At 38.0% G+C, this 25,239-nt stretch overlaps 1 protein-coding gene across 3 annotated transcripts; it reads left to right on the top strand.

The window, feature by feature from the left end:
- Positions 1–144: 144 nt before the first annotated feature.
- On the top strand, positions 145–24,861 carry upf2 (UPF2 regulator of nonsense mediated mRNA decay). 3 transcript variants are annotated; one of them, XM_073946817.1, is made up of 23 exons: positions 145–478; positions 576–713; positions 3,346–3,711; positions 3,918–4,697; positions 7,037–7,197; positions 7,427–7,603; positions 7,787–7,924; positions 8,534–8,637; positions 9,432–9,517; positions 9,621–9,729; positions 11,202–11,315; positions 12,770–12,886; positions 12,969–13,154; positions 13,434–13,637; positions 15,453–15,728; positions 17,583–17,766; positions 19,510–19,655; positions 20,076–20,177; positions 21,877–21,975; positions 22,222–22,401; positions 23,344–23,485; positions 23,739–23,859; positions 23,956–24,861. In XM_073946817.1, the coding sequence occupies exons 3-23, from the start codon at positions 3,353–3,355 to the stop codon at positions 23,963–23,965; spliced, it is 3,795 nt and encodes a 1,264-aa protein (XP_073802918.1). In that variant the 5' UTR covers positions 145–478; positions 576–713; positions 3,346–3,352; the 3' UTR covers positions 23,966–24,861. The 3 variants fall into 3 exon arrangements, with proteins under 3 accessions (XP_073802918.1, XP_073802917.1, XP_073802916.1); XM_073946816.1 differs by having other exon boundaries at positions 145–482; XM_073946815.1 differs by lacking the exon at positions 576–713 and having other exon boundaries at positions 145–227.
- Positions 24,862–25,239: the final 378 nt, after the last annotated feature.

Genomic DNA, 25,239 nt, shown 5'->3' with positions numbered 1-25,239 from the left:
TTTACTTACCGTAACAGTATAAAATGAACTTGACAGTCATGAGGGTTTGCATATTAGTTTATTTATTAGTATGTGTTTATCTGAGTTTATTATTGTTTCATCTGGTGGGCGAGTAATATTTTGATCAGGCACGTTTGGGGCTCCACATTCAGGGGTCCTCATATCGAAAAGTATCAACCGCCGTCATTTACAGTTTAAACTTATGAATATTAGAACAAACACATGAGGTAAGCTCGATATTTGATATTAAACACATCTGTTTTTACATGAGTTGCAGAAAAGTATTCTGTTTAAGTCATTTCTGCTGTTCACGCGACAAGCGTGCTCATGCTTAATTTACGAGCGGACTTACGGGAGCTAACGGCTAAAGCTAATCCAAACACTCGGTTAAAACATCAAATCGCTACGGTAAAATGGTTAGAATTGGGCTTTAAATGAGCTGCTTATCAGCAAGTGACTTTCTATTGAGATGTCAGAGGCAGGTAATGTAAATATTGTTTGTTTTTGTGGGTTTTATTATGCAGCTGTTGCTGTTTGTTTTCATGTCGTGGGTTGGTCTGTTTGTTTGTTGATAGGCGTTATTATATCACACACTGCGCACGGCATCCGCAGCTGAGATCAAGAGGTGCATGAGTTCATTTCTATGAATTTTGCACTCTGAAAGAACTGAAATCCTGGATGTGAGCCGTTGATGTTTCTGATATACCCTCAAGGTATTCAGTTCTGCTCATGAAAATGCATCTTCATGAGGAGTTTAGTGTTCGTGCGTCATTATCTGATCTCACTCACACCTAAAGCCTGATATTGAGGTACAGTTGGTTATACGTTACCACATTTAGACTTTCTCAACATAATTTCAGAAAATGCTAAATAGGGAAATCATATTAGTAGACAATGTACATTGTTCCCAGTCAATATGCAAGTCATACTTGCATGTTATTTTTGACCCAATTTTCAAAGTAGTGTGGTAAACCTTATACAGATCATGTCACAAGTTGTCACTGTTCAAAAATAAACAAATGTGCGAATATTAAAACAGCTCAATCCTGATGTTGAAGTAAAGTTTGTTTTATATTTGCTCCTTTGGACTTTCTCCCTATTAATAAGAGTTAAAGTACTAGTAAAATATCTCCTTGATGTGTCAGAAGTATTCTTTGCTAATTCTAAATCACGCAGCATCCCCAGCTGAGTTAAAGGTACCTGAGTTTGTTTTGTGTTAGTTTTGCGTGCTGGAAGAACTGAAAGCAGCAGTTCTCCTGAATATGAGCTGTTGATGTTCTTGAAGTAACCAGAAGGTGTTCATTTCTGCTCATGAACAGGCATCTTCATGCAGAGTTTAGTGTTAATGCGTGATTATATAATTTTACACACGCCTGAAGCTTGATATTAAGGTAAAGTTAGTTTTACATTCCCACATTAGGAGTTTCTCTTTGATATAATTCCAGAAAAGTATTCTTATCAGTCAATGCCTGTAAAAGTACAGCATTGTTCACTGTTGATTAAATAGTGCTAAAGTTGTTTTGAACTCATACTTGCATTGTATTTCAGCCTGAATATCTAAAAGTAACTTGGTAAACAATACTGAGATCATGTCACAAGTTTTCACTGTTCCAAAATGAACGAATGTGCGAATATGAAAACAGCTCCATCCTGATGCTGAAGTAAAGTTGGTTTTATATTCTCACATGTGGACTTTCTCCTTAATGATGTGTTAAAGTTGTAGTAAAATATCTCTTTAATATGAAAAAATTATTCTTTGCTAAATCTAAATCAGGAAATCATATTACAGCCAATGCTTATCAAAGTACAGCATTGTTCACAGTCAGTTAAATAGTGCTGATGTTGTTTTGAACTCATACTTAATTTGAAGAGGGAATAGTTCTTAACCCGTGTGTGTGTGTGTGTGTGTGTGTGTGTGTGTATATATATATATATATATATATATATATATATATATATATATATATATATATATATATAAACATATTGTATTATATGGTGTTACTGATCATCATGTTTTCTTTTACGAAATAAAATGCACAGAATACAACAGACAAATACAACATCCCATAATGCACAGTGACTGACATTCACTGTGACTTATTGTATCATAAACACTATTTTCATTGCAAAACTAAATGAAACATGCACAGTAATTTTAAGTGTGATTTTTAAATAGAAATGTTGATTAGCATGAAAATATAAAAGAAAGCTACGTGAACTGGTTTTCAGTGTAAAATCATAAGCAATCTGTCCTTTGCAAAACTCGAATCTCAAAATTATAAGTGCAAAATATTTACATACATACATATATATATATATTTATATATATATATAAATTGTGTATATTGTATACAGAATAGTCGTTTTAAATGCACAATTTGAGTAAAAGTGTCAGCTATATTAAAAGCATGCTTTTGTTTTTACATTGCAAAATATATTAGTGCATTTTATTTAATGCTATTTATTTATAGGCACAATTCAAGGCACTCAAAGACACTTTACAGTATTGAACAAAGCATTTGATACAAGTAAACCATTATTTGATGCATTATTTTAATGCAGATTAGATTTTTGAATTAAAACACAGTTGAATGTTTTGTTTACAATATATTTTAATACACTTTATTTTAAAGTGCAAAATGTTTAGTAAAAATGGATGCACAAGACAGCATTAAACTCTGCATTTCAACATGTGATTTTTAAAAATGTGTAAAATGTACCTTGCAATGCAAAACAGTATGTTGTGCACAATATAATTAACGGAATTTTATTTAATGTGAACTCATTTCAGTTGTTTAAAGTGTTCTACGTTGTTTTTTATTTTGTACTTATTGAATGTTACCAAACTCTTCATTTCAAATAACATATTGACTAAAAATATAACATATTAATGTGTTCCCTTACTGGTAACTTTAATATATCTGAAAGGTTTTGTGATTCAAGATGATATGACCTGTTTTTTTTTTTGTTTGTTTGTTTGTTTTTTGTATTTAGATGCACCTCTTGGATATTTCTTTGTTTAGATGTTGTTAAGCCTCTCATGTTAAATGATAATATATGGACTGAACAAATAAGGTGCACTCTGTTTTCTCACTGTTAACTCAGAAAGTCTGGAACAATATATTTTTTATTTTCATGTTTTTTTTTTTAATGCCCTGGTTGTGCTAGGAGAGGCGAAATGTACTGCTTTAAATTGTAAATGGTAAAACTCAATTAGTAAATATTTAAAAAATAAATAAATAAAGTGCTAAATGTTTTTTAAGCAGCATGGCATGATGTTAAGCATATTTAAAATAATGTATATTCTCCATGTCATAGTGAACTATTGTTTGTGTTGTGCAGTGGCAGTATGCCTGCTGAGCGCAAGAAGTCCGTCAACATGGAGGAGCGAGAGACGGGCTCGTTCAGCAAGGACAGAGACGCAGAGCGACCGAGCGGCGCTTCCAGAGACAAAAACAAAGAGGAGAACAAGATGAGCGGCAAGAAGGACGGAGGAAAGACTGCGGAGGACAAGAAGAGACGAGCTGAGGAGGAGAAGAGGAAGAAGGAGGAGAAAGAGAGGAAGAAGAAAGAAGAGGAGAAGCAGAGAGCTGAGGAGGAGCAGAGGAAGAAGGAGGAGGAGGAGAAGAAACAGCTGGAGGAACAGGAGAAGAAACTGCTGGAGGAAGAAGCCAAACGGCAGAGGGAGGAGGAGGCCGCACAGATCAGGTGAGAGGACTGCAGTGTTTATCTTTACCTTCATAAAACAATGATGGCCGCAAATTGATCTCTACAAACTCTGTATTGCAGGCCATGCATGTTTCTGATGTGTGTTTTGTGCATATATGGCAGAACAATCAAATATTGCAATATCAGATTTTCAAATAACATGCAGCCCTGTTTCAAATGGTGTGTGTGTGTGTGTGTGTGTTCAGAGAAAAGGAGGAAGCGGATCAGCTCCAGCAGGAGGCCTGGGAGCGACACCATGGCCGAAAAGACCTGCGAGTGAAGAACCAGCACGCTCAGGAGACCCGTCCAGAAGAGGCTTTCTTCAGCCGCCTGGACTCCAGCCTCAAGAAAAACACTGCTTTTGTCAAAAAGCTCCGCACGCTCACAGAACAACAGCGCGGCTCCTTATCGCAGGACTTCGACTCACTCAACCTCAGCAAATACATCGGGGAGGCCGTGAGCTCTATGGTGGAGGCCAAGCTGAAGATCTCCGATGTAGGCTGTGCAGTTCATCTCTGCTCGCTTTTCCACCAGAGATACGCAGAGTTCGCACCACTTCTTCTCGCCGCCTGGAAGAGACACTTTGAGGCACGTAAAGAGGAGAAGACGCCTAATGTGAGCAAGCTGCGGACCGACCTGCGCTTCATCGCAGAGCTCACCATTGTAGGGCTGTTCACGGATAAAGAAGGCCTGTCGCTGATCTACGAGCAGCTGAAAAATATAATCGCTGCCGATCGAGAGACTCACACTCACGTCTCCGTCATTATCAGCTTCTGTAAGCACTGTGGAGATGACATCGCCGGATTGGTGCCGCGCAAAGTTAAAAACGCAGCCGAGAAGTACAGCCTGTCCTTCCCTCCCAGCCAGATCATCAATGCGGAGAAACAGCAGCCCTTCCAGAACCTGCTGCGCGAGTATTTCACCTCGCTCACCAAACACCTGAAGAAAGACCACCGGGAGCTGCAGAACATCGAGAGGCAGAACAGGTCTGTTGTTGTCTGATCAGTTCACATTCTTCATATCTGCATTACAAATAAGATATTAAATATTTATATCATATTTAATTACTTTTTTATTTATAAAATGTTTAATATGCCGATGTTTGTCTAAAAATATGTTCTTTTAAAAACATTTCCTGAATGCTGTTTAATGGAGAGGCAATGTTTATTTTAATCTGCATTAAAAAAAGAAGAGATATATAATATAAATATAGTTTAAAAAGTAAAACATTTTTAAGCTTATAATATTTTATAAATAGTTTATTTATTCTTTGTCATAATAACAGCACATAATATTTAACTAGTTATTGTACCAGAGTCTAGTATTCAGCATAAAGTGCATTTAATGGCATGTTAGGTTAATTAGGCAAGTCATTGGACAACAGTGGTTTGTTCTGTAGCCAATCGGAATAAAACATTATTAATGTTATATAATAGGGCTGCATAATATTATTATTTCAACAGATGCAACAATTATAGATTGTGGTTGTACAATTATAGTCTGAGGAGTAATCACGGTTTCACGATTATCATCATTATTATGCATTAATTTCAAAACACTACTAATTTAGTAAATCACATGAAAACTCCTATTTGAAAGTGTTATTTATTGCTGCTCAGTAACCAATTTATACTGCACAAAATAAAAATAATAAATAAAAAAATAATAATTCTCTGGAACTAAAAATAAGTGAAAGTTTTTGGCATTTAAACAATAGTAATAATTTTACACTGAAAATAAATGACAGAATAACAAATACATATGTAAATTAAGAGATAAAAAATAGTATTTGTCTAATGTAAATTTAAGCATCATATTAGATAAGAATTTCCCTTTTAAAGTAAACAAATGTAGACAAAGGCTCCTCAACCTCAGTCTGAAAGGCACTTTTGATCAACTATATTATGTATTGTGTAATGTAATGTGTATTTATATAGCGCATTAATTGTGTATGGCCATACACCCAAATCGCTTCACAATCATGAGGGGGGTCTCTCCACACCATCACCAGCATCCACTTGGATGATGCGACGGCAGCCACAGGACAACGGCGCCAGTGCGCTCACCACACACCAGCTATTGGTGGAGTGGAGAGACAGTGATTGAGCCAGTTTGGTGGAAGGGGATGGTTGGGAGGGCATGATCGTAAGAGCCGATTGAAGGACTTTGGCCAGGACACTGGGGTTACATCCCTGCTCTTTCCCGAGAAGTGCCATGGGATTATTAATGACCACAGAGAGTCAGGACCTCGATTTAACGTCTCATCCGAAAGACGGCGCCCACTGACATGTGTATGGATTTTGTATGGATGTGTAAAATCCCTACAAAGTATAGAGCAGTTCTTGTCTCGTGACTCGCGGTTTTGTCACAGTTTTGTTCCATGCATAAACATGCTGTTGAGAAGCCTTTATGATGAATTAACCATGCCAAATTAAATTGCGGTTAATAGTGAAATCAGTTACATCTCTAATTATAATTGACCAGGAGCTGTATTTAATTTCATTGCAATGTTTAACTATAAAGTTTATCCAGGCATAAAAAGGGATGTCTCTAACTTTATGAAAGATTATTATATTTATGTAAATATTAAAACTATAGTATTATTCTACATTTTAAAATGTGTCTATCTGAAGATTGCTAGACTTTCAGAAAATCATAAAGCACTGTGCATTTCATTAGTACAGTATCATTGCTTCACTGTATTTATCAATGTTTGCAATTGGTTTATTGTATTTTTTGCAGATGCTTTCTCTTATAAAATCATCCCAATGTATCTACAATTATAAATTCCTACCAAATAGGTCTATTTATTTTATATGGTGAAATTATACTAAATATTGCAATATCTATTGTAGAAAAATAAAATATCACAATGTCATTTTTTCCAATATCATGCAGCCCTGTTATATAATGTTTGAGACTTAAAATGACAAATACATAAAAATGACAAATTGTAGGTCTTTCCAACAGGGAAAACCAGCAACAATCAATCAAGAATGCATGATTATACTGTCATGGCTTTGCAATCGAAAAATTTTATTATAATGGAAGTCAATGGGGTAAAAACAGCCCCCAACATAACCAAAGGGGAGTAAATTTGGCCAGTCTACTGTTGAGTTTTTGAATAATTCCAAAGCATTTTCCCAAAATATGTGTCAAAATACAATTTATCAGCAAAATCATTAAACTTGCTGAAACACAGAGATAATTGTGGCCAAATTAAGCCTTAAAAATTACCCCAGAGTGGATAAAGAACGACCCAACAGCACACACAGGTATAAAAACAACTTTTATAAAATTGTACATGTGTTTTGTGTGTGTCCAGACGTATCCTGCACTCTAAAGGCGAGCTGAGCGAGGACAGACACAAGCAGTACGAGGAGTTCGCCACACAGTACCAGAAGCTGCTGGCCAACACTCAGACTCTGGCCGACCTGCTGGACGAGAACATGCCGGAACTGCCCCAGGACAAAACCGTACAGGAAGGTGCGACCGCACCATAGAGAGTTTGTGTTGACATATGAGACCACAAAATCAGTCATAAGTGTGCTTTTTTTTTAAAACGTCCACTTTTAAGTAGTTCAAATCAAGTTCTTACCATTGCATAACACTAATCAAATTAATATGATCTTATTCTATTTGGCAAATCCAAATAATGCAAAAGTATTATCGTAAGGTATTTTACAACATGCAGCGTGTGTGTTTTGTGTGGCAGAGCACGGTCCAGGCATCGACATCTTCACACCGGGGAAGCCAGGAGAGTATGATCTAGAAGGAGGAATCTGGGAGGATGAAGATGCAAGAAACTTCTATGAGAACATGGTGGATCTGAAAGCGTTTGTTCCTGCAATCCTGTTCAAAGACAACGAGAAGAGCAGCCAGAGCAGCAAAGGTAGCATCAGGCATTTTTTATGCAATATTTGAAAATGTGCACAGAATTAGGTGGATGGAAACTAGCTAAATGCTGCTTTGTTCAAACATTCTCCAGAATATCTGAACCACTCGAGTATGGCTAAATGGAGAGGACTAATATGTTTTTGATGAACTAATAATTGTGTGTGCTTGTGTGTTACAGAAAGCCGAGAGGGAAACAGCACTGAGGAGCTGGAGATGGAGCTGGAGGCGCTGGACATCGCTGATGAACCGATGGATCTGGATGCAACCGATGAAGTGGAGAGTGAAGAACTGGCCAAAAAACTGCTGGATGAGCAAGGTACAATATTCAAGACAAGCTGATCAGCTCAGCGCAGCTTCAAAACCTCCAGCTTCTGTTATCAATCATTGTTTCTGAGTTTGTTATCTCAAAATGATTACTTTTTATTTATTTACTGAAGTTCTGAGATGCTTTTACTACTATTACTGCTACTAAAAGCTTTTTAAAGTGACTTTTTAAAGTATTTTTTGCTTCAATTCTGAGTTTACATTTAAAATAAGACTAAATAATAGGAAAATAAAAATAATTATTTTAATTATTTAAAATAATAAATTTTTTCAAATTCATATCCTGCATTTTTCTTGTTAATGTTCTTTAATTTAGGTCAGATTTTCAGATGATATCTCATTTGATTTTTAATTATAAAATTGTTATAATTATTATTAAACAAATATGATATTATTACTATTATGATTTGTGGGGATTTTTGATTTCCCTCTGAGTTATGAATTTGTTTGTTAACTGCTAGAAAAAAATAACTAAATGCAGTATTCTAATCTCCCTTGCATATTTTCATTGTGTGTGATCATGTAAGTGTTTCTATGCACTGCTCATCATGTTACTGTCAGTTTCATGAATGAGTAAAGCATCATTGTGCTGTGTTTACAGAGCAGGAGGATGAGGAGGCCAGCACCGGCTCTCATCTAAAGCTCATCGTGGACGCTTTCATTCAGCAGCTGCCAAACTGCATTAACAGAGACCTGATCGACAAGGTGAACGGGCAAAACACACACAAACTCAAACACACACACACACACACACACACACACACACAGATTTGTTAATTTTGTGATTTCTTAACTTAATTATTAGAAGTTAAATATTTAACATTTTTTGTTAAATACTGTAGTGTTTAATGCTATTAATATTTTCTTAATTTTCAAAAGGTTACTTATATATTGAAATTTTATAATTATTCTTTATACTCGTTATATATGCAAACAGTTCAGTTCACGGTTTTCAGTAAATACTTTAAATTTATTGAGATTTTTCTTATGTTGTCTTAATTTTTCTTTTGTAAGTTCATTAGAATTTTTATGACCATTTTATTATTTATTTATTTTATTGTTTATTTGTTTTGTTATTTATTTATTTATTTTATTATTTATTTATTGTTATTAGTGTTATTATTTATTCATTGTTATTTATTTCTTTTATTATTTGTTTATTTATATTATTATTTATTGATTTTAATCATATATTTTTATTTTTTATTTTTTATTTAATTTCTGTTTCTTTTATTCATTATTTTTATGTTGTTTAAAAAAAACAATATATATATATATATATATATATATATATATATATATATATATATATATATATATATATATATATATATATATAAATATACATACATACATACATACATACATACATACATACATACATACACATTGTTTATGTCAGTCTTTAATCAAAAGATTTAATTAATCTTCAATTAATTTCAATCAAAAATGTTGAATAGTTGCAAGGTTAAGATTTTCTGTATATTTTTTTCCCCCAGGCTGCAATGGACTTCTGCATGAACATGAACACCAAGTCAAACCGCAGGAAGTTAGTCCGTGCTCTGTTCACAGTGCCCAGACAGAGGTGTGTGTTTGTGTTCAACTGTGTGTTCATCTGTTCTCCACTAGATGGAGCTGCTAATCTTCTTTCAGTTGTGTTGATGTGTGTGTGTGTATTTGTGCTTCAGGTTGGATCTGCTGCCGTTTTACGCCCGTCTGGTGGCCACTCTTCACCCGTGTATGTCTGACGTGGCTGAAGACCTCTGCTCCATGCTCAAAGGAGACTTCAGATTTCATGTGAGTGCTGTAGTGCATTGTGGGATTGGCTTCTCCACTACTAGTGCTTCCTTTTGAAGTTTGATATTTTATTACATTAATATCTGCATTCTGGAACATAAATAGAGCATCAAAGTACAGCTGGAAAAATCTGAAAATGCAATATTTAAATTTTCTGCCATATATATATATATATTATAAGGTGAAAACTATTTCACCAGATGGCTTGAATAGCTCCATTTAGAAATAATTAATTTAGATTGATAGGGATAATCAATAATGGGATTGAATTATCCATAAAAGTAATAAACAAATTAAAGCAATAGAGAAACACAACAGAGGTATGATAAAAATGATATAAACAGTAGGGCTGTACAATATATCACAAAATTATTAGGATAATAGTATATGATATCTCCATATCGCTGAGAAGTGTACAAAATTGACTGCATTTTAAGTGCTAAGAGTTTGTGTGCTGCATGCATATATTGTTTATCCAGATCTGAAGCCTTACTATCTTCATCTCCACCTGTGGTGAAACGAGCTGAAATTAATACTAATGCTGGGAGACGAAAGGGAGGACAATAATAGGAATCAGATTATCTGCTGGTGTTTTCAGTTATTCGTGGTGTTTTAAAGTCTAAATGTGTTTGTTTTTTTTATTTAATTTAGCTGAGAATAATAGATATTACCTGTTTATTTTAGTATGATCATTGCATATCATACTAAAAGAAGAAATATTGTTATTGCAACACTTAACAACAGTGTTGTATATATTCTCAGTATCATGCAGCCCTTATGAACACTGCTTTATGGTTTTTCGGGGAGTCTAACAGTATTCAGGGACAGAAATGATATAATCGAATGTTAAAGTATAGTCTTCATTAAGACTGTACAGTAAATTCATCTTTATTAAAGTTTCAAACGGATAATTTGTTGTGCCTGAATCCTCTCTTGAAATGCTCAGACAGTCACAGGCCTTAAAAACACATGCAGATGATAAACGTTCACACTGTTATGGTTAAACTCCACAAACCTGATGTGTTCTGAACTGTGGCTATTAAATATGACAGCTATAATTCCAATAAACATTGTGCACCATGCATTGTTACTATTGAAGATATGTATAAGAGTGGATTAAACCCTATTGTCATTTCACATTTACAAGTACAAGGCAGCAAAATGCAGTTCAGGTGTAACCATGAGTGCAATGCTGACAGGTAACATTTACAGATGGATGTACTGTAAACAAATATACAGGTTGTATTAACCATACTCAGATATTTATCAATAGATATCTACAGGTTGCTCTTGATAATCAGGAATATGCAAATAGATATAAACATTATATACAGGTTATTTACTGCGATCAGGAATTACAAATCGATTTGTGTGTCATACGTTTACACATGCATATGTGCAGTGCATGTGTTCATTTACAAATGGACATTACATCAAAAATACATCAGTGAGTGTTTGTGTGTGTTTTATAGATCAGAAAGAAGGACCAAATCAACATTGAGACCAAGAATAAGACGGTGAGGTTCATCGGAGAGTTGGCCAAGTTTAAGATGTTCTCCAAAACAGACACGCTGCACTGCCTGAAGGTGAGCAGAGCGTCTGATCATGGCATCCACTGAGGACTCACATTTATTGAAAGGGGAAGAAAAAAACTATTTGTGACTTGTGTCAGAGTATTTTGAGGATAAAATATATATTAATTTTATTAAGTATATATATATATATATACAGGGCTTTACATTAACACCCGCCAAATGCGGGTAGATTTCAGCTCTGGCGGGTTAGACAGACACCTCCTCTAGCCACTTTGGTTGAAAATCATTTTTAAATTGTAGTTTTCTTAAAAGCAGGGTTTGACAATAAGCATGGCCCAATATTCATGCAAATGTGATCTTAGAATCGAGAAGCAGCACGACTGACAAAAATAACTGTGTTTGCGCGAGCAAAACAGCAAAAAAGAAGGTAAATAACAAACGAGAGGATGATCACTCGCGCGCATCACATCACCTGCTGCTTAGTTATTTTTGGTTATATGGTTTAATTTTATTTTTTACAATAGCATTGCTTTAATGGGAGATTACTCCCCGTTTATGTGTAGTTAACTGCTGATCTGGGACTTTTGGCCTGGACCGATTACTGAGCATATTTTAGATACATGATAATAAATATTTTTTTTGTAATTTAATGTTTTTTTTAAAGAAAAGGTTTGTTAGATTTAAAAGTGCACCTATACAGCTATATTTCCCTTGTTTTGACACATTAAAACATTGTGGCTAAGAAATACTTATTTGGTGTGGTCAGAGATACATTTGGTAAATCCTTAATTTTGAGCTGTAAAAAGTCATGTGAAATAAAAACTGATTGCATTGTGACACAACTCATTTGCTCATGCACACTGAGCAAGCTAATACACAACACACACAAGAAGTTAAATGAATGGGGAGGCATGTTGGACATAACACATCTAAATCAAGTCATTTTAGCATGTCTAAGTCAAATTTATGCATATAAAATATATTTTCCCAGCAACAAAAGTGTGGCTAGTGAAAATGGCGAGTGGCTAGTAATGTTGGAAATCTACTAGCCACACTGGCTGGTGATCAAAAAAAGTTTATGTCAAGTCGTGTGTGTGTGTGTGTGTGTGTGTGTGTGTGTGTGTGTGTGTCTTATTTTGAAGAATGCTGGTTCTCATTGACTTCTAGGGAAAATGATTTTCAGAATTGCAAAAATGTAATTACACTTTATTTGAAAATAATACTAAAAGTCTGCATGAATACGAGCAAATAAAAACAGAAATAAATAAAAAAATTGACCATATTTTGTAAAATACTCTTACGGTATATTTAGGTAAAAATGTGTCTAATATACTATATATAGGTAAAAGTTTTTAAACGCTCTATAGGTATATATTTTAAAAAAAAAAGAAATGTGCTATAGGTAAATTAGTACTGGATTTAATTTTAAAGCATTGAATCCTGAATATTTTTGAGTTTTTTCCAGCATCTCTCTCATCTCTTTATGCGTATGTGTGTGTGTGCAGATGCTGCTGTCTGATTTCTCTCATCATCATATCGAGATGGCCTGCACGCTGCTGGAGACGTGTGGACGTTTCCTCTTCCGCTCTCCAGATTCTCACCTGCGCACGAGTGTCCTGCTGGTGCATATTCACTGTTCACACACACATGCACACTTGAGGCCTCCTCTATCCCACTGACACGTGTGTGTTTGTTTGTTTACAGGAGCAGATGATGCGCAAGAAGCAGGCTCAGCATCTGGATGTGCGCTACGTGACCATGGTGGAAAACGCCTATTACTACTGCAACCCTCCGCCGATGGAGAAGACGGTGCGCAGGAAGAGGCCTCCGCTGCAGGAGTACATCCGAAAACTGCTCTATAAAGACCTGTCCAAAGTCACCACTGAGAAGGTGTGTATGTTTGAGACCCTGAACTGCAAACACAACACATAGAACTGATAAATCTGACAAAGCCGTGATGTGCAACATAAGAGAGAAGGTTTTGTGGTCACATAAATTCACGAGTGACATGTGAGTCACTGATTAATTCATTCATTCATACAAACATTCACTCGCCTCAAATGATGACACTTTTACTCTATTTTGTTTTATTTTAACCAGAGTACAGGATTAAACCGTATATGCGTGTATATCGGATGTCTTTTTGTGTGTGTGTGTGTGTGTGTTCAGGTTTTAAGGCAGATGCGTAAGCTGCCGTGGCATGACAGTGAGGTGAAGGGTTACCTGATCTGCTGTATGGTCAACATCTGGAACGTGAAGTATAACAGCATCCACTGTGTGGCAAACCTGCTGGCAGGACTGGTGGCGTATCAGGAGGACGTGGGCATTCATGTGGTGGACGGAGTGCTGGAGGATATTCGCCTCGGCATGGAGGTGTGTGTATATTTGTATGAGTGCTTAATACCGTGCTAATTGCTTCATTGTAATACACAGGAAAAGAAGACAGTTGATTTAGTTGAAGTCAATATTATTAGCCTATAATTTATTTTCTGTTTCATATATTTCCCAAATGATGTTGAACAGATTCAGGAATTTCTCACAGTATTTCCTCTAACATTTTTTTTCTTCTGGAGAAAGTCTTATTTGTTTATTTCGGCTAGAATAAAAGCAGTTTTTAATTTAAGAAACATTTTAAGGTCAATATTATTAGCCCCTCTCTTGTTTTGGATTGTCTACAGAACAAACCACTGTTATACAGTGACTTGCCTAGTTAAGCCTTTAAATGTCACATATTTTTGTTATGTTTTGGGAGAAGTCTGTCGCATTTCCAGGCAAAAAAAAAAGAGCTGGTTAAATAATAATTTGCCACGGGTATGAATTATTTCAGACTGTATATACTTATATGGGTGCACATTTTTTTAAATGTTTAATTTTTTTTTTATATGCAAAATTTTAATTATCTGAATAAAAATAAATGAATTAATAAAAATAAAATGTTCTTAAATTAAAGAAATTGTGAGAATTATTGGTTTATTACTATCATAAAATATAATGTATTTCTCTGTGTATTGTTATTAATAATGATAATAATACATAATTAATAAAAATAGATAATATTATAATAATAATAATAATATTAATACATAATAATGTAGTAATATAATAATAATAATAATAATATAATAATAGATAATTACTGCTACAAAGGGAATGATACAAACATTTTCTCTCTTTTTTTAAAGTTAACAAGAATAAAATGCACATTTAAAAAAAAAAGTAAGTTACCCTTAAGTAAAAAAAAATGTATGAAGGTAATAAAAATTTTTTTATGACAGCTTTTTTAATGTTTAATGGGGCTTTTTGCTTCTTATTAGGGCTGCACAATATTGGAAAAAATCTAACATTGGGATATTTAGCGATTTTATTTATTTATTTATATGTATATATTGTGATTATGAATATAATTTCACTGTATTTGTTGAATAACTGTTTGTAAATTTAAGATTGATTGGGATAATTATATAGGGTGCATATGCATACAATAACATAAACCATTTACAAGCACAGATAAACTTAATAAAGAAATCAACATTATTTAAATAAACAGCATTTTATTGTGTTTCGGTAAGTCTAACTGTATTTAGCATGCAGTAATTATATTATCAAATGTAATATTATATTGCATCGTGTTTGTTGTGTAAACGATTTAATAAAATTAATCATCATTCATTTTTTAAAGTTACAAATGGGGGGCGGGGGATGCCTAGGTGTCGGGGGTGAGGTATCTGAATAATACAGCTGAGAAACTGTATATGCACTAGGATTTGGGCAGCCACTGCTATCGGATACTATACCAAAGTCGGCGATCCGGGGGTGTTAAAGACTGTACCTAAAAGCTGAGGAGCGTGGGGTTAGGGGCTGAAATTACAGGAGTTTTCCAGGAAAAATAACAAAACGGTCTGAAATACGGGAGACTCTTCTATCATTGCTGAAACCATTAATTGTTCAGCCTTACAACTAATGTTTTTTTTTTTTAATTGACATTAAATGTTGAGGTACAGGCTTTTAATTGCATTTGTCAGTAAATCAAGCACAATAATAAAACAAACGCATCATTTGTAGAAAAGTAAAACAATGTGATTAAAACAATCAAAGTCTAAAAATCTAACATTTAAATACAAGAAGTTTTGTTTTAAATGCAGTAATGATCTGAAATGAGAAGTTGTGCTCGTGTGTGTTTATTCACAGGTGAATCAGCCCAAGTTTAACCAGCGGCGGATCAGCAGTGCTAAGTTTCTGGGTGAGCTGTATAACTATCGAATGGTGGAGTCTGCTGTCATCTTCAGGACTCTGTTCTCCTTCATCTCGTTCGGGGTGAACACGGACGGTACTGCCAGTCCTCTGGATCCGCCGGAGCATCTGTTTCGCATCCGCATGGTCTGCACACTTCTGGATACCTGTGGACAGTACTTCGACCGCGGCTCCAGCAAGAAGAAGCTCGACTGCTTCCTCATTTACTTCCAGGTGAGCATTTATGGCACCCGTAGAGTGATGCATTGATTCAGAGATTTTCCACTGCTCCTTGAATTGATTCTGAACTTTTGATCAGCAGATGGCGCTGTGTGCTTTACAAACAGCCTTATTTTCCTTGCCATCAGGATCTTACACATATTACTAGAACCTAAAATAATGGCTTGTTCATAGTGTGTTGTGTTTACATTAATCTTGTGGCATAAAAGTAGAGGTGCAAGTACATTTGACCACTTATAGTACATGACAAGTTCGTGAGTAAGTGAATGGTTTAAAAACTAGTCTAGAGCGCCATCTGCTTTTATCCTAGAGCACCATCTGCTGGTTATAACTAGCCTAGACCATCATCTACTGTAAAATCTAGTCTAGAGCACCATCTGCTGGTGAAAACTAAAGTGCCTTCTGCTTTTATCCTAGAGTGCCATGTGCTGGTTATAACTAGCCTAGAGCATCATCTACTGTAAAATCTAGTCTAGAGCACCATCTGCTGGTGAAAACTAAAGTGCCTTCTGCTTTTATCCTAGAGCGCCATCTGCTGGTTAAAACTAGCCTAGAGCTTCTCTGCTATTATAAACTACCCTAGAGCACCATCCACTGTTAAAAACAAGCCTAGAGCGCCATCTGCTGTTAAAAAAGGAGCCTAAAGTGTCTTCTGCTTTCATCCTAGGGTACCATCTGGTGGTAAAAACTAGCCTAGAGCACCATTTGTTGGTAAAAAATAGCCTAGAGTGCCTTCTGCTTTCATCCTAGAGTGCCATCCGCTGGTTATAACTAGCCTAGAGCACCATCTGCCAGTTAAAACTAGCTTAGAGTGCCGTCTGCTGTTAAAAAATAGCCTTGAGCGCCTTCTGCTTTTATCCTAGAGCGCCATCTGCTGGTTAAAACTAGCCTAGAGCTTCTCTGCTATAATAAACTAGCCTAGAGCAGGGGTTCCCAAACTTTTCAGCTCGCGACCCAAAAAATAACAATGCCAGTAACTCGCGACCCCCAATATCCTCTGAGGTGGTTACAAATACAGAAACCTTGCATGCAATGGGGCGCACACACACCAATAAACCCAAGTCTATTCTTCGTTATATTTTTAATGTATGTCAGTGCTGTAAATGGACCAGAAAGTTTAACCTGGTATTATAAAATCAATCTGCTGCATCTGACGCTATTGCTGAGTCTTTAATATAATGTAATTACCTGAGGGGTCGCAATCCAATAGAACTAGTAACTATAAGCTACTATAGTAACTATATACAGTAGTGTATATAGTAACTGTAAACGACAATTTTTTAGTAGGTTATGGATTAAAATGGTAATTCTTATGGTTTAATAAAAATAAATAGATTTTTGGAAATCACCTGGCGACCCCCCTTTCATTGTCCCGCGACCCCTCGGGGGGTCCCGACCCCCACTTTGAGAACCAATGACCTAGAGCACCATCCACTGTTAAAAACCAGCCTAGAATGCCATCTGCGGGTTTAATCCAGCTTAGAGCACCTTCTGCTGTTATAAACTAGCCTAGAGCGCCATCTGTTGTTAAAAATAGCCTAAAATGCCTCCTGCTTTTATCCTAGAGCGCCATCTGCTGGTAAAAACTAGCCTAGAGCGCCGTCTGCTTTTAAACACTAGCCTAGAGTGTCGTCTGCTGTTTAAAACTAGCCTAGAGTGTCGCCTACTCTTTAAAAGAGAAGCGAGATGTATTCCAAGCATCTTAAGGATTAAAGTAAAATTTAGTATTATATTTATAATATTAAAATATTTTAATGATGTTAAATGTATTTAAAACCTGTGTGTGTGTGTGTGTGTGTGTGTGTGTGTGTGTGTGTGTGTGTGTGTGTGTGTGTGTGTGTGTTTTAGAGGTACATCTGGTGGAAGAAGAGTCTGGACGTGTGGACTAAAGATCAGCCGTTCCCTATTGACATCGAGTACATGATCACAGACACACTGGAGATGCTGAGACCCAAGATGAAGCTCTGCTCATCTCTGGAGGAGGCCTGCGCTCACGTCAGCCTGCTGGAGAGAGAGTTCCTTGTCAAACTGGGTAAAACAGTGTGTGTGTGTGTGTGTGTGTGTGTGTGTGTGTGCGTGTGTGTGTGTGTGTGTGTGTGTGTGTGTGTGCGTGTGCGTGTGCGTGTGTGTGTGTGTGTGTGTGTGTGTGTGTGTGTGTGTGTGTATTTATTATACAAACGGCTGCAATACATGATTCTGATTGGTCAGTTGTGTTGGGGATAAAGTATATCCAAGCTCTGCTCTTTTCTTCATGTTTGTCCTCTGCTGGACACTAGTGATGGTGTGTTATTATGGGCTGTATTTCCAGAGCCAAGCGCAGCCACATACCTTCACTCCACCCTGCCCCAGTGTGTGTGTGTGTGTGTGCTTGGTTTTTCTAGTTTTTCAACTCGTGTTTCCCTGTTGGGCAGCATTCTTGCACTCTCTCTCTCACTCACACACACATACACACACACACACACACACACACACACACACACACACACACGGGTTCGTTTCATGTGTTTATGCCTGACGTGTGCGAACAGAAGAGAGAAGAGCGGCATTCCTGCAGTATCACACACACTCTCAGCATAGTCTTCCAGGAATGCAGTCGCGTGTGTGTGTGTGTGTGTGTGTGTGTGTGTGTGTGTGTGTGTGTGTGTGTGTGTCTGGTTTATTCTGTGCCTCAGCAGTGCTCCTACACTGTTAAAGACAAAATCAGCCACCTTCACCTGAATCTTTAGTTCCTCTTTAAATATTTCCCAAGTGCTGTTTAGCAGAGAGCACATTTCACACACAATAGTTTTATTATTCAGTTCATCTTTATTTCTCTAGCTCTTTTACAATGTAGATTGTGGCAAAGCAGCTTCACATAGAGATTACAGTGAGTTGAAACAGTGTCAGTGCAGTTTTCAGAGTTTAACTTCAGTTCAGTTCAGTTCAGTGTGGTTTAATAAGTCCAAACACTGAGGAGCAAATCCATCCATGCTCAGTTCCGCAAGTCCCAAACCAGTAGCGACAGTGGAGGAACAAACTTCACCAATTGGCGAAAGTTAAGGATAAAAAACTTTGAGAGAAACCAGGCTCAGTTGAGCACGACCAGTTCTCCCCTGGCCAAACGTCTTGTGCAGAGCTGCAGTCTAGTTGCCGGAGGCTGGAGAACGCTGGACTTCAACAAAGACTCGTCTGTAACCGGAGTCTCACAGGACAGGTCCAGGATTATGGAAACCTTGGGATTATCTCTTGACAGGTTCTGCTTTTTCCCTGGTTTACCACCGTGGAATGAACCGCCACTTACTTGACAGATTTCTGTATTTTAGGTGGTTTGTGTGTGTGTGTTTTCTGTTTGGTAAAATAATTTCTACTTTCATCTTTAGTGATGTTCAGCTAATTACGCTGTCTTGTCTCAGTAGGTGGATGTAGAGGTTTGTGCTATGAAAGCAGACGTGGATTTGCTTTTATAGAAAAGAGGTCTGATTGAGGGTTTTTGCATCTGAACTTTTCAGATCTATTTTTTTTAATCTTTTATTTTTATATCAGCCAAACTAAAATAAGGCTAGTAACACTTTAATTTAAGGTGACGCAGTTACACATGTTCAGTGCACTTACTATAGTAATCACAATGGATTATTCATAACTACATGTGACAAACCCTAAACCGAGCCCACATTCTGACCACGTCATATGACAAATGTCCATGCTCTGTGGGAAACATCACTTTAGAAATATCTGAAACATAATTAGCATGTGACAGGAGAGATGATGATTGCATCTTTATGTGTGTGTTGTGCAGGTCTGGAGAAGGACGGCCGCTCCTCCAGCTCTTTGGGCGAGAGTGAAGCTCTAGATGAAGAGGATGATGATGATGAAGATGAAGGAGGAGCGGAGACGGAGGAGCAGTCCGGGAACGAGAGCGAGATGAACGAACCCGAGGAGGAGGTGAACATCATCACTGTAAACGCACACAGAGCCACTGCACAGATATGATGGAGAGTTCACTCACTCAAAACCACTGCTCTGTGATCAGTTGCTCACCACCAAAGCTGTTGATAACCATTGATAGTTTTTTCTCCTGTGATAGTCAGTGGCTGTTCACCACCAACACTTCAGGATAAAAATAAACTTAGAGCCAGTTTGAGTGTGAATAAATCACGATGAGGAGCAGATTTTGACCTGTTACACATTTATTATGGCTGTAATTGAGCATCATATTTATGATGGATAATTAAACATGTGATATCACTCTAATAAAACTGGCTAGAAATTATTTATATTTAGAAATGATCATGAATGTGTGTGTTTTTGTTGATAAATGTTGTTTTGTCCATTAATGTGACGTGAATATGTGTGTGTGTTCAGGAGGGCTCAGAGAATGAGGAAGAGGAGCGTGAGGAGGAAGAGGAGAACACAGACTATCTGACCGACTCCAACAAGGAGAACGAGACGGACGAGGAGAACAACGTGAGTGTGAGAGCAGCTGTGTGTGTCCGTTTGTATTTGTGTGTCTGTTGTGTGTGTATCTGTCTTTCTGTATGTTTGTGTGTGTATCTGTCTGCGTTTGTGTGTGTCTATCTTTGTGTGTGTGTGTGTGTGTGTGTGTGTGTGTGTATGTCTGCATTTGTGTATGTATCTGTCTATATGTGTGTGTGTATCTGTGTTTGTGTGTGTATCTGTCTTTAGGTGTGTGTGTGTGTTTGTGTATCTGTTTGTGTGTGTATCTGTCTTTCTGTATGTGTGTGTGTGTGTGTGTGTATGTCTGTCTGCATTTGTGTATGTATCTGTCTTTCTGTGTGTGTGTATCTGTCTGTCTGTGTCTGTGTATGTCTGTCTTTCTGTATGTGTCTGTGTGTTTGTGTATCTGTCTGCATTTGTGTGTATCTGTCTCTGTATGTATGTGTGTGTGTGTGTGTGTCTGTGTGTCTGTTTGTGTGTATCGGTCTTTCTCTATGTGTGTGTGTGTGTGTGTGTCTGTTTGCGTTTGTGTGTATCGGTCTTTCTCTATGTGTGTGTGTGTGTGTGTGTGTGTGTCTGTTTGTGTTTGTGTGTATCGGTCTTTCTCTATGTGTGTGTGTGTGTCTGTTTGTGTTTGTGTGTATCGGTCTTTCTCTATGTGTGTGTGTGTGTCTGTTTGCGTTTGTGTGTATCGGTCTTTCTATGTGTGTGTGTGTGTCTGTTTGCGTTTGTCTGTTTGCGTTTGTGTGTATCGGTCTTTCTCTATGTGTGTGTCTGTTTGCTTTTGTGTGTATCGGTCTTTTTCTATGTGTGTGTGTGTCTATTTGCGTTTGTGTGTCTGGGTCTTTCTCTATGTGTGTGTGTGTGTCTGTTGCGTTTGTGTGTATCGGTCTTTCTCTATATGTGTGTGTGTGTGTGTCTGTCTGCATTTGTGTGTATCTGTCTCTGTATGTGTGTGTGTGTGTGTGTGTGTCTGTGTGTGTCTGTTTGCGTTTGTGTGTATCGGTCTTTCTCTATGTGTGTGTGTGTGTGTGTGTGTGTGTGTGTGTGTGTGTGTGTGTGTCTGTTTGCGTTTGTGTGTATCGGTCTTTCTCTGTGTGTGTGTGTGTGTGTGTGTGTGTGTGTGTGTGTGTGTGTGTGTGTGTGTGTGTGTGTGTGTCCGTTTGCGTTTGTGTGTATGGGTCTTTCTCTATGTGTGTGTGTGTGTGTGTGTGTGTCTGTTTGCGTTTGTGTGTATCGTCTTTCTCTATGTGTGTGTGTGCGTGTGTGTGTCTGTTGCGTTTGTGTGTATCGGTCTTTCTCTATATGTGTGTGTGTGTGTGTGTGTGTGTGTGTGTGTGTGTGTGTGTGTGTGTGTCTGTTTGCGTTTGTGTGTATCGGTCTTTCTCTGTGTGTGTGTGTGTGTGTGTGTGTGTCCGTTTGCGTTTGTGTGTATGGGTCTTTCTCTATGTGTGTGTGTGTGTGTGTGTGTGTCTGTTTGCGTTTGTGTGTATCGTCTTTCTCTATGTGTGTGTGTGTGTGCGTGTGTGTGTCTGTTGCGTTTGTGTGTATCGGTCTTTCTCTATATGTGTGTGTGTGTGTGTGTGTGTGTGTGTGTGTGTGTATGTATGTATGTATGTGTATCTCTTTGCCTTCATCTGTCTTCGTGTGTGTGTGTGTGTGTGTGTGTGTGTGTGTGTGTGTGTGTGTGTGTGTGTGTATATGTCAGGAGGTGACTATTCGTGGTGGAGGACTCAAACACGTGGCGTGTGCTGAGGATGAGGACTTCATTCAGGCTCTGGATAAGATGATGCTGGAGAACCTGCAGGTGAAGAACACACACTCATCTTCACTTTACTCTATTGTCTATATAGTTACAATCACACACACACACACACACATCTCTCACACACGTTTCCTTATTATTTATTCATGACTTACTTTGTATCGAGAGGAATCATTTTAGCTGAGAAACTATTGTATATATTTACATCTTTCTTGTGTGTGTGTGTGTGTGTGTGTGTGTGTGTGTGTGTGTGTGTGTGTGTGTGTGTGTGTGTGTGTGTGTGAGCAGCAGCGCAGTGGCGAGGCGGTGAAGGTGCATCAGCTGGATGTGGCCATTCCTCTGCAGTTGAAGAGTCAGCTGAAGAAGAGCAGCGGGCCGTCCTGCACCAGCGCAGACCCTGCAGACGCTCCCGACATCAGCGACACCATGCAGTTCGTCATGCTCACACGCAAGGGCAACAAGCAGCAGGTCTGTGTGTGTGTATAAATGTGTGTGTTTGAGTGAGAGTGTGTGTATATTTAAAAAGTGTGTGTGTTTGAGTGAGTGAATGTGTTTAAGCATGTGTAATAGTTAGATAGTGTGTGTGTTTCAGTGAGAGTGTGTATATATAAATTGTGTGTGTGTGTGTGTTTGAGTGAATGAATGTGTATAAGCATGTGTAAGTGTGTGTGTTTGCATATGAGTGTGTTGAGTGTGTGCGCGCAAGTGTATTTGAGTGTAATAGTGTGTACATGTGTTTGAGTGTGTGTGAATGTGAGTGTGCGTAAGTATTTTTGTGTGTGTGTGTGCGCAGTAGTGTATGCATGTATGTATGCCTGGGAATGTGTGAGTGAATGTATAATTGTGTGTGTGTGTGTGTGTGTGTGTGTGTGTGTGTGTTTAAGCAAGTGAGTAAATGTGTATATGTGCGTGAATGTGAGTGTGTTTGTGTGTAAGTATGTAAGTCTTAGTGTGTTTTAGTGTTTGTGTGTCTGTATGTGTCTATACAAGTATGTGCATGTGTAAAAATATATATATAGTGTGTGTGTGTGTGTGTGTGTGGAATGGTTTGGGTCTGCAGGGTGTGTTCAGGATGTGGCTTTGGGAGTGTAAACTACAGCACACAAACGCATACACTGTTAAAACACACACACACACACACACACACACACACACACAGTGTCTTTGTTTTCTTTCTGCTGGTCTGAGTGACCCAGTTTATCTGTCCAAACTCTTTCAGAAAGTTGACATCCATCCCTCTGTGTGTGTGAACAGAGACTGAACGCACTCCTGTCAGACACACACACACACACACACACATTGATGCTTTGAGTCTGTTGATGTACTTCTAGAAGTGTGTATAATGAGAAATGACTGTGTGTGTGTGTTTGGAGAAGTGTATAGATAAGTGATGTGTGTGTGTGTGTTCAGTTTAAGATCCTGAACGTGCCGCTGTCGTCTCACCTGGCAGCGAATCACTTTAACCAGCAGCAGGCGGAGCAGGAGGAGCGACAGCGCATGAAGAAACTCACACTGGACATCAACGAGAGGCAGGAGCAGGAGGACTACCAGGGTCAGTGTGTGTGTGTGTGTGTGTGTATATGACCTGCTCACGTGTGTGTCTGTCTGTCTGTCTGTCTGTCTGTCTGTGTGTGTCTGTGTATATGACCTGCTCACATGTGTGTGTGTGTGTGTGTGTGTGTGTGTGTGTGTGTGTGTGTGTGTGTGTGTGTGTGTGTGTGAGAAAGAGAGAGGCACCTGCTTACCTGTGTTTGTATGTCCTGCTCACGTATGTGTGTGTGTGTGTGTGTGTGTGTGTGTTTCAGAGATGATGCAGTCTGTGGCTCAGAGACCCGCTCAAGCAAACACCAACCGTGAGCGGCGACCGCGCTACCAGCACCCTAAAGGAGCGCCCAATGCAGACCTCATATTCAAGACCGGCGGCAGGTCAGACACACACACACACACACACACATATTCAAGCTGCATGTTAAATTAGCGGATGCCTTATCTCTCAGTTTCTGACTGTGTTTATGTTTGCAGGAGACGCTGATGATGATGATGATGATGATGATGATCAGGCTGAGCGATGAAGAGTTCACAACAGCAGAGACAGACAGACGAATGGACAGCAGAGTTACAATCACCTGAGCCAGGAGGAGACGAACACACACACACACACACACACACACGCCTGACTGCAGTGTCAGAGAAGAGAGACATACCTACTTTCATTCATACATACACACACATGCAGAGATAGACACATACCACACACACACACACACACACACCTGACAGGAACATCACTATTCTAAACAAAGAGTAGACACGTGGGACTGAAGTGTCTCTACACACACACACACACACACACACACAGCTGACTGTGTCCTCAGAGAGATCACTGCTGGTGCTGATGGCAGGTTGATCAGTGCTGCTGCAGGTTCTTGTTCTTCAGCTGATGATGATGTTGTTCTTCCTCCTGCTGTTTTTCCTCTGGAGTGTGTCTGCATGTGCCGAGGCCGGCGTCCGTCTGTCTGTGTGTGTGCTCGGTGTTCAGAAGGCAGAAAAGCGGACACACACACTGGTGAAGCAGGTAAGACTGAAGCCGGAGTGAGGAAGCAGCGGTCTGAGATGTGTAGAAAGTCAACAGGAAGTCTAATTCTGACTGAGATCCAATGTAGGCCTGTTTTACTGCAGTGCTGCTCGTCCATTAGTACAGTTACAGTTATTAAAACACAACTGCTTAAATAGGCATGATTCATATTTATTTACATTATCCTGATCTGTGGACTGTTCCCACACACACACACAAACTAATGGCGGCGTTGTCTTGCTGTTCTTTGGTGTATGTAGCCATGTTCTTGATTGTATTTTTATTTTTCAGAGATGTTAAAGTTGCAAGACAGCCCGTTTATGCCACCTAATAAAAGATTTCGAAACCGTTAATGGCACGTTTGATCTCAGAAATCTGACTTAGTATGGCAAGCTTAATCTATAACCCATACTAGTATCTATTTTCAAGTTACTAGTGCTTATTCAGTACATACTAGTGTCTATTCTGTAGATACTAGTGTCTATTCTGTACATACTAGTGTCTATTCTGTACATACTAGTGCTTATTCAGTACATACTAGTGTCTATTCTGTAGATACTAGTGCTTATTCTGTAGATACTAGTGCTTATTCTGTAGATACTAGTGCTTATTCTGTAGATACTAGTGTCTATTCTGTAGATACTAGTGCTTATTCTGTAGATACTAGTGCTTATTCTGTAGATACTAGTGTCTATTCTGTAGATACTAGTGCTTATTCTGTAGATACTAGT

This window comes from Danio rerio, chromosome 4 (genome assembly GCF_049306965.1).
Source record: "Danio rerio strain Tuebingen ecotype United States chromosome 4, GRCz12tu, whole genome shotgun sequence".
Lineage (NCBI taxonomy): Eukaryota > Metazoa > Chordata > Actinopteri > Cypriniformes > Danionidae > Danio > Danio rerio.
This window is presented reverse-complemented; position numbering and strand designations above follow the sequence as displayed.